This window comes from Nicrophorus vespilloides, unplaced genomic scaffold (genome assembly GCF_001412225.1).
Source record: "Nicrophorus vespilloides isolate i.1.1-1 unplaced genomic scaffold, Nicve_v1.0, whole genome shotgun sequence".
Classification (NCBI taxonomy): domain Eukaryota; kingdom Metazoa; phylum Arthropoda; class Insecta; order Coleoptera; family Silphidae; genus Nicrophorus; species Nicrophorus vespilloides.
In genome coordinates, this window is record NW_017099691.1 from 1 (window position 1) to 10,975 (window position 10,975).

The window sequence follows — 10,975 nt, forward strand, 5'->3', positions numbered from 1 at the left end:
TTTGCATTCAAATTTTAAAAAATGCTCGAAAAAGCAGTGTTTTCACATTTCATTGATTTTCTCGAATACTATAATAGATAGAATGAATCCAAAAGATGGATATGAATGCTGAATATTTGGGGAATCTAGCAAGTATTCATATATTACTGTGGTTTCAGCCGTTTGGCTGTAATTCGCATTTAAAAAAAAATACGAAAAAGCAGTGTCAATAAATCACTATTTGAATTATTTATTATTTCATAATATATCAAAAATTATAAAACTTATTACATATTTTATTACTACAAACTAAGCAGTTTTATATTGCAAATCTTTTCGTATAAGTACTTTCAATAAAAATGAAATTATGTTAAAAACATAATTTCATCATAAACATACACACTCTCTGCGCAAACACCTCTTCATCTCTCCGACAAACATTCGACGCACCGATAATAACCAGTAAAAATTGTGTTATTTATTTGCAATAAAATAATCCAATATTTTGGAAATCTGTCGCGCTTGGACATTATCGATTCGAGCGGTTTTTGCATAAATTAGTACGCCATCTGTATTCACGAAAATTAGGTTTTATTGCAGTTGAACCCTCAACGTCGAATAATCCGCTGCGTTTTGTACTCGCTTTCAATACTTAATCCTTTCGCTAAATCGGATCGAATATTGAACGAAACTAATTGATTTACATTGAATTTGAAATATAAATATACTTTGATTGTTTAATTGTTCGCTAAACACTGGATTGAATTACGATTAAAGTTTAATAGTTTTGTAATCCAAATTGTAATGTTTGAGTATTCATATAACAACAAAGTTTATATTTCATTCAAATAATATTTTACATCCGATGTGATCTTATGGACTTATATGAAGAGATGAAAGTGGAAGCATCTATTGACCGTTCGGATTCTGAGTTTTGTTCGTGTGTGTGTCTTTGGAAACTGGACCGAATGAAAAAGAGAAGAGAAAAGAAAAGTAGAGAAAAAAAGCAGAGTTTATTTACTCGTATAACTCTTCTTTGGATGCTTCAAAGGAGGGATCAGGAGGATCGATGTCCGACGTTTTGTATGAATTCCAGGATATACAGTTCTTTCTCCTGTTGTTTTATATTTTCTTTTATTTGTTTCTTTTTGCAAGGACAGAAAACTTTTCCACCCCGAATACGAAATAATCCAATCCGATCGACGAAAAATTGCTTTCCAATTCTATTTTTTTTTCCCGCAGGACGGCGAAAAACAGAAAAAGAATGAAAAGTTTAGAAAAAGGATTTCAGCGATTGGATTACAGGTTTTTGATTCTCTGACAGAAAGAAAAAGGAAATTTTCAGTGAATAGATTAAATTATCTCAGTTGTGCAAGAGAAAGTTACGAAATTGAATTAGTTTACAGAAAGAATAGATTTCATTTATTATGAAACTAATAATAAACTTGCAAACGTATTGTTAAGAAGTAGTAAAATTGTTGAATCAAAAAAGAGCAATTTTTGCTACTAAAAACAGAAATAAACGAAGTGTTTTAATTCTCTTGAAGATTGAGCAAACAAAAGGGGACAAAAAGGTTTAAAAAAAGAAGTGATTTCAGTGAGCATAGAGTGTACTTTTTTGCTGATTAAAAAGTCATGTCCCTCGAAGCTAAAGGGTCGAGCGACACTCTTTTACATTTAGTTATTTTTTTGTTGTATAACTCTTTGCTCGTCGTGCGAACTTATACACACACACAGAGACGTATACACCTCAGGTTCTTAATAGGACCAAAAAGGTTTTCTCTCTGTCTTTTTGCTCTTAATTTTCGTGAATCTGTGTAAATATTGAATTGGGAGGCACATCAAAGGAGGATGTCCGAATAAAATAACATTTCTGTTTTAGCGCAGAGACGAGATCAAACGCAAATCTGGAGACCCATTCTCTCTGGCAAAAATAGCGGTGCAATGAAACGCACATCTTCAAAGACTTCGTGTGTTTTGTTTGCTCATTGAGTTTTTTTAAGTTAATGTAGAAAGTTTGCCATTATTAACAGATTAATTCAGACGAAAATGTTAATGTAATCCTTTTCTATATCAAACTTTTCGATTTTTCGATAATATTTTTTCGAGAAAACATGTCATCACTATTTCTTTAATTATATTAAATAACTAATTACGATAATTAGAATATTAAAGATATAGATTAAAGCTAAAACTATAACCTTTCAAACGAGTATACTGTCAAATAAGCTATTCTTTTGTTATACGCTGTCAAAATTGAGCAATCAACTGATATAAAAATAGTTACGTAATTTTTCTGGTTTTATTTTCTTGAGAATGTTCATCTTTTGCAGAAGAAATTTCTAAGCACCTAAGAAATTAGTTTGCTTGGAAATTAAGTGTTTGTAATTATTTGCAAAGATTTTCAAGAAAAAACAGAAATGATAAATTAAAAAAAAACATGTCTTCACTATTTACTTAATTATTCCATAACTAATTAGGATAATTAGATCATTCAAGATGTAGATTAAAGCTAAAACTATAGCCTTTAAAACGAGTATAGAGTTAAAGTTGTGGTACGCGCTGTTCTTTTGTTATTGGCTGTCAAAATTGAGTAATCTACTGATATAAAAATAGTTACGTAATGTTGGTAGTAAAGTGATTTTTTTCGATTTATTTCACGCTTTATTTAGTTGAGAATGTTCATCTACTGTAGAAACTATTTATAAGCACTTAAAAAATTATTTTGGTTGGAAAGTAAGTGTTGGTAATCATTTGCAAAGATTTGTAATAAACATTAAGAAGTGATAGATAAAGAAAAAACATGTCTTCACTATTTACTGAATTATTCTATAACTAATTACGATAATTAGATCATTCAAGATATAGATTTAATCTAAAACTATAGCCTTTGAAACGATTATATAGTCAAATTTGTACAACGCGCTGTTCTCTTGTTATAGGCTGTCAAAATTGAGTAATCTACTGATATAAAAATAGTTACGTAATGTTGGTAGTAAAGTGATTTTTTTTCGATTTATTTCACGCTTTATTTAGTTGAGAATGTTCATCTATTGTAGAAACTATTTCTAAGCACTTAAGAATTTATTTTGCTTAGAAATTAAATGTTGGTAATCATTGGCAAAGATTTTCTAGAAAAATTCAGAAATGATGGAGTAAAAAAAACATGTCTTCACTGTTTACTTAATTATTCTATAACTAATTACGATAATTAGATCATTCAAGACATAGATTAAAGCTAAAACTATAGCCTTTCAAACGAGTGTATAGTCAAATTTGTGCTATGCGCTGTTCTTTTGTTATAGGCTGTCAAAATTGAGTCAGTAGATTAGAAGTGATAGACAAAGAAAAAACATATCTTCACTATTTACTTAATTATTCTATTACTAATTACGACAATTAGATCATTTAATACATAGATTAAAGCTAAAACTATAGCCTTTGAAACGAGTATAGCCTTTGAAATAAAGTATACAGTCAAATTTGTGCAATGCTCTGTTATTTTGTTATAGGCTCTCAAAATTGCGTAATCTACTGATATTACAATAGTTACGTAAGAAATTATTTTCCTTGGAAATTAAGTGTTGGTAATCATTGGCAAAGATTTTCTAGAAAAAAAAAACAGAAATGATAGATTAAAAAAAACATGTTTTTACTATTTACTTAATTATTCCATAACTAATTACGATAATTAGATCATTTAAGATACCGATTAAAGCTAAAACTGTAGTCTTTGAAACGAGTATACTATCAAATTTGTGCTATGCGCTGTTCTTTTGTTATAGGCTGTCAAAATTGAGTAATCTACTGATATAAAAATAGTTACGTAATTTCTCGTTTTATTTAGTTGAGAATGTTCATCTTTCACAGAAACTATTCCTAAGCACTTAAGAAATTATTTTGCTTGGAAATTAAGTGTTGGTAATCATTCTCAAAGATTTTCTAGAAAAATTCAGAAATGATGGAGTAAAAAAAACATGTCTTGACAATTTACTTAATTATTCTATAACTAATTACGATAATTAGATCATTCAAGATATAGATTAAAGCTAAAACTATAGTCTTTGAAACGATTATAGTGTCAAATTTGTGCTATGCTCTATTCTTTTATTATAGGCTGTCAAAATTGAGTAATCTACTGATATAACAGTAGTTACGTAATGTTGGTGTTGGTATAATGATTTTTTCGACTTATTTCTCGCTTAATTTTGTTGAGAATGTTCATTTTGTACATTAACTATTTCAAAGCACTTAAGAAATTATTTTCCTTGGAAATTAAGTGTTGGTAATCATTGGCAAAGATTTTCTAGAAAAAAAACTGAAATGATAGATTAAAAAAAACATGTCTTCACTATTTACTTAATTATTCCATAACTAATTAAGATAATTAGATCATTCAAGATATTGCTTAAAGCTAAAACTCTAGCCTTTTAAACGAGTGTACTATCAAATTTGTGCTATGCGCTGTTCTTTCGTTATAGGCTACCAAAATTTAGTAATTTACTGATATAATAATAGTTACGTAATGCTGATGTTGGTATAATGATTTTTTCGACTTATTTCTTGGTTTATTTAGTTGAGAATGTTCATTCTTTTTGCAGAAACTATTCCGAAGAACTTTATAAATTATTTTGGTTGGAAATTAAGTATTGTTAATCATTTGCAAAGATCTTCAAAACAAATTCAGAAATGATAGATTAAAAAAACAGGCCTTCACTATTTACTTAATTATTCTATAACTAATTACGATAATTAAATCATTCATGATATAGATTAAAGCTAAAACTATAACCTTTCAAATGAGTATACTGTCAAATTTGTGTTATATGCTGTTCTTTTGGTATAGGCTGTCACAATTGAGTAATCTACTGATATAACAATAGTTACGTAATGTTTCGACTTATTTCTCGTTTTATTTAGTTGAGATAGTTCATATTTTGCAGAAACTATTCCTAAGAACTTAAGAAATTATTTTGTTAGGAAAGTGTTGGTAATCATTTGCAAAGATTTTCAATAACAATTCAGAAATGATAGATGCGTAAGTGAAGTGCACACGCACGTAATGTTTATTTTTTTTTGTTGACTTACCGCCTTGTGGGAAGAACTGAGCGTAAATCATCTTGAAGGTTTCCTCCTTGACCACACCTGTTGGACACTCGGCCTTGAACCCCCTGTAGATCCTCTTGATCTCCGCCTGAGTGAATCTCGTCGCCCTGCAGAGAGACTCCAAACTGTCGGGCCTGTACCTCGGTGGAGTCTCCAAATCTTCGAGCTCGGAATCTACGAAAGAAACATACAAGATGAAGAAGCATGAATTCTCTCCATCCGTTCCATTTGATGGCGACGATGATCGATTCTTTACCACCTAAAAACGGTGGTGCACTCACTCACACGACGAGTCGAGTCGTCTAGCAATAATAATGTGATTACGGACGCTTTTAGCTAAATGAACGGGTCTCTCTAATAGAGGCGGCATTCCATCATTTTAATTAAAACCGAAGCCCCCAGATGGATGGATTGTTGGAAAGAGGACCTTTTCCAACACCAACCGTGTGTATGCTCATGAAGTTTTAGTTGCGAAACACACAACATTTCAATGCTATTATCATCCGTTGAATATTCAACAAATTCCGTTTATTCTCGATGATGATGATGATGAAAAGCGCATACTAAAGTTAATTTGATTGAAGCGTGCACTAGATCAAAAAAAAAATACACTTTTTAAAGTCAAATCAAACATTAATTCCTTGCAAATTCTTACATCAACACACAAATCTTGTTGCTGATAAAAAAAAAGAAGCGAAAATTGTCGTAATTTAATATTTGATGGAATCGAAATTCCGGAGTCGCCGTCTCGAGTTTATCATAATTAAAACGAATCCCTCGGCTCGCAACTTGCGTAATTTATGGCCACCGCGTTTGTATATATATATATAAAGAAAATAACAAGAACCTTCGGTGCCTGAGGCTGGAAAAAGGGGAGTTGGTTGGTAGGAAGGAGGTGAAAAGGATTTACAGCCGTCGCGTTTATTAACTTTCCTGAAACAATTCCACGCGTGTTGCGTAACTAAATCCACGGTACAGAATTACAACAACGGCGGCGACGGCAGCAGCTTCGTACGTCCCACGGCACAATTATTAATCACAGTTTTGTAATATGAAAATAATAAAAAAAAATCATTTGAACGTTGAAAAATTACAGAAGATTTGTAATGAATTTGTAAAGTTTTGATGAATGTTAAGTGTATTTTTGGTAAAATTATATAATTCAGATAAATGTTTGGTTTTAGTCTTAAATTGGAACAAAAATTGTATTGTTGTTTGTAGAAAGAATTAAGTTTAATAAGAAGCTAAAAATCTTAGTTTTTTTGGAATAACAGAAGATTTGTAATAAATTTGTAAACTTTAGATGAAATTTATGTGTAGTTTTAGTAGAATTATATAAGTCCATCATAATTTAGGTAAATGTTTGTTTCTAGTCATAAATTGTAATGTTGTTTGTAGAAATAATAAAGTTTGATAAAAAGCTATAAATCTTAGTAAATTTTTGTAATAACAGAAGATTTGTTATACATTTGTAAACTTTTGATGAAATTTAGGTGTACTTTTGTTAAAATTATATAATTCCATCATAATTCAGGTAAATGTTTGTTTCTAGTATTAAATTGAAAGTAAAATTGTAAATGTTTGTTTCTAATCATAAATTGGAACAAAAATTGTAATGTTGTTTGTAGATTAATTCTAGTTTGAAATAATAAAGTTTCATAAAAAGCTAAAAATTTGAGCATTTTTTTTTTGAAATAACAGAAAAATCTTAGTAAATGTTTGGAAGATTTGTAATAAATTTGTAAACTTTTAATGAAATTTAGGTGTATTTTTTGGTAGAATTATATAATTTCATCATAATTCACGTAAATGTTTGTTTTTAGTCTTAAATTGGAACAAAAATTGTAATTTTGTTTGTAGAAAGAATGAAGTTTGATAGAAAGCTAAAAACCTTAGTAATTTTTTAGAATATCAGAAGATTTGTAATGAATTTGTAAAGTTTTGATGAAAATTAGGTGTATTTTTGGTAAAATTATATAATTCCATCATAATTTCAGGTAAATATTTGTTTTTAGCCATAAATTGGAACAAAAATTGTAACTTTGTTTGCAAAAATAATGAAATTTGATAAGAAGCTAAAAATCTTAGTCATTTTTTTCGAATAATAGAAGATTTGTAATAAATTTGTAAACTTTTTATGAAATTTGGGTGTAGTTTTGATAAAATTATATAATTCCATCATAATTCAGATTTTTAGTTGTTTGTTTTTAGTCATAAATTGGAACAAAATTTGTAATTTTGTTTCTAGAAAGAATAAAGTTTTATAAGAAGCTAAAAATCTTAGTACTTTTTGGAATAATTTAAGTAAAATGATTAATTGAGTTACGATTTAATAATGTAGATTAATTAGTATGATTTCTTGTTTGAAACTATGTAATTCATCAAAAAAGCAGTGAAAATGTGGATGTGTGCAGAAATCGGTTAGATGTTGGTGTTCGTCTAGGAAAAAGCAATCTGCTATGCAAATATCGTCGAGGAGTTGCATAAAAATGTAATAGGGAATTCCAATAAGATGTTTATAGTTCCTGTGGAAGGGAGGAAGGAAGGATGAAGGAAAAGGAAGTCTCGCCGCGATTTTTATTAAGCAAATAGACGACTAAATATGCTTCTTCGTCTCCATTCGTGAAATATTAAATTTTCTTCGTCGCGAGCAACGAAAACATCTGCATGGAAATTTTCGAACGCATAAATAAGTCACAAGGGGGAAGAGCGAATGATAAAGATACAAAAAAAAATAAGAGAGAAATAAGAGAGAAATATAAACAGAGTTAGAGTAAATATTTATGCAGACAAACAATTTTGAAAGCGAAACATTTCAATTAGAATTTTAGATTTTCGTATATAGCTTAATGCATATATAATAAACATATTTCATGCAAAAAAACGAAAAATAAAGGTAATTTGTATTAAATTAATTTACTTTTAACTTTGAGAAATTCCATCTGTTTATTTAAATAAATTAATTCAATTTCTATGAAAATCTTCATGAATTATTTTTGAAAATACTCAATAGTTGTAGCAAATAGCAATAACAGAATTATCTTATCATATTGGAATTAAAATAAACATATTTTTAGTTTGGTTTGTTTCAAAAACTTTTAATTATAAAAGCAAATTAATTTCTCATTGATTACTAAAAAAAATGTAATAAATGTATAAATGTAATTAAAAACTTAATAATTGTTAAAAATTATACAAAACAAATGTTGTTATTGTTGTTAATTGATTTCAGAAGAGCAAAAAATATAAGCAAATATTGAAAAAAAAACTGATAATTAATAATTTGATATTACATTATTGAAAGTTTTGTAACTAAATTTCGATTTGTAAATAATTGGAGAAGAGCAGAAAAGAATCGAATTTTAAAGATTATTAAGTGCAATTTTATAATTAAAAGAAACTTAATTACTTTTGCTTATATTTTTTTAGGAAATTATATATTTCTATATACAAATAATGATAAATTTATGTAAAAAGCAATTGATTGTGAATTGAAATTGAAAACTATGAAATTAGTTGAAACAGAAAACTATTGTTATTAAGAAAATTTATAGTTTTTATAATTAGGAAGGAAGAAAAAGCTTTAGTCTTCCTTATAATTCCATATTAGTCGTAAAGTTACTTTAGCTAACATATTTTCTTCTAGTCTACTAAAAACATAAACTATTTCTCAAATATTAATTCTAAATTAATAATAAACTATATTGAAATGAAATAAAATTAAAATACAGGAAATATTGTGGAAATGCGTTTGGATAATTGATGATTTTAATTAGGAAACTGTTGCAATTAAGAAATTGTAGTTACAAGTGGAAATGTTTTTGGAAAATTGATGATTTTAAGCAGGAAAATGTTGCGATTAAGAAATTGTAGTTACAAGTGGAAATGTTTGGAAAATTGATGATTTTAAGCAGGGAAATGTTGCGATTAAGAAAATGTAGTTACAAGTGGAAATGTTTTTGGAAAATTGATGATTTTAAGCAGGAAAATGTTACGATTAAGAAATTGTAGTTCCAAGTGGAAATGCGTTTGGAAAATTGATGATTTTAAGCAGGAAACTGTTGCGATTAAGAAATTGTAGTTACAAGTGGAAATGCGTTTAGAAAATTGATTATTTTAAGCAAGAAAATGTTACGATTAAGAAATTGTAGTTACAAGTGGAAATGATTAGAAAATTGATGATTTTAAGCAGGAAAATGTTGCGATTAAGAAATTGTAGTTAGAAGTGGAAATGATTAGAAAATTGATGATTTTAAGCAGGAAACTGTTACGATTAAGAAAATGTAGTTACAAGTGGAAATGCGTTTGGATTAAGATTAAGAAGAAAGAACTCTATACAGTGAATTTCTTATGAAAGCAAGATTGGAAAATGCGTATTGGGACGTAGAGTATTGTTGTTAATGCTGTAAATGCTAAATTTAGAGGTATGTTATTTATTTAGTCGTTTAGCGTTTCCCAATTTCGCGTTAAGTGACTCGCCTACATAGAGAGAGAGAGAAGAAAAAGTGTAAATATTTAATTGGCGCGCAACGATTTTATGGCCCTTCCGAAGCTATTTATTTACGGTCCAGCGAAAGACAAACAAACTTTGCGGAGGAGGAGCACTAAATTTCGCCCAAAACGGTTAGCGCGTTGCGTACCTTGCGGATGTAGGATGATGATGATGGCTTAATGTTGCATCACGTGAATGATTTAGTTATTTATTATTGCGAAGCGTGTGCGTATTTCGATTTTATTTTCTTTCTGTTGAAAGTCTTTATACCGATTATGTAGAAGCGCCTCATGGTGGAGACGCGCCCGACGGATCGAATGAGGAGGCATGACTGAAGTTTTCTCATAACTATGCGTCCATCTATACTATATAGATTACGGTTATAAAAAGAGAAGGGGGCTCTGTAATTGTGTGTGTATGTGTGCCGAGAGAGGGAGAGAGAGAGAGAGAGAGAGAGTAGTGTATTACCTAAAGCGGATTTGACGCCGGTCCAGGCCTCCCTCACGTAGTTGTAGACCCTCCGGAATAGAGGTCTTTTGACCCTCGTCTTCGGAGCATCTGGGTCCTCCTGGCTCTCCGGGTCGTCCTGCTGCTGCTGTTGATTCTTCTGCTGTTGCTGATGCTGATGCTGAAGACAAGCCGCCGCCTCCTGCTGATGTCGAGGCTGCGACTGCGACTGTCTTGGCTCAGGTTCTTGAGGTTGTTGCTGGTCCCGCTGCACCATGGGGTACATCATGCGCCCTGCATCATGGGTGTTTGTGCTCGTGTCTTTATGTGCGTGAGTGCTCGTCCGTATTCAAGTGTAGTTATTCAGTGTGAGTTTGAGTGAGTGTGTGTATGTGTGTTCATGCAGGGCGCACTTCTTCACACCTCCGTTCCTCCTTCACATAACCGGAACATTCACCGACATTCAGAACCATCGCCGACCATCCTCATCCTCCTCCTTCTCCTCCAAAATCAATACAGCCAAAGATGTTTTCTTTTAGTTTTTTTTCTCTTTGAAAGCGGGTTAGTCGTGTGTGTGTATGGGTTAGTGGATCTGCAAATAGATAGAAAAGAAAAAGAAAGAAATAGATTTTGTTTCTCTATTCAATACAACGATGATGATGATGATGATATTAAAGTTGTGAAAACTTCTTAAAGTTCTCTCTCTCTCTATTTCTGGACTCATTTTTATTTTTCCCCCCCAGTTAATCTTTCGACGCGCCGACCGTCGGTTAAACTGAGAATCCTACCGAACCTCCATCAATCAATATCGCCCTGCCTGTTTATGCAACCAAATACATACATTTCGCGCCTTTCGATCTTCATATACTTTATACATATAATATTTTGTTTCTTAATAACCTGATCAAAGCACGCGCGCTCAAAAATCTTCTATTTTTAAACTCCTTTGAT

The 10,975-nt window shown here is 30.4% G+C and overlaps 1 protein-coding gene across 1 annotated transcript; it reads right to left on the bottom strand.

Annotated features, from left to right (window-relative positions):
* Window positions 1-5,067: 5,067 nt before the first annotated feature.
* Window positions 5,068-10,679, bottom strand: LOC108565238 (transcription factor TBF1-like; the record flags this gene model as incomplete). The annotated part of the gene is made up of 2 exons (XM_017924584.1): window positions 10,046-10,679; window positions 5,068-5,259 (listed from the first exon to the last, which is right to left on the bottom strand). Coding segments are annotated over exons 1-2 (460 nt in total), but the record flags the coding sequence as incomplete, so codon positions are not given.
* Window positions 10,680-10,975: the final 296 nt, after the last annotated feature.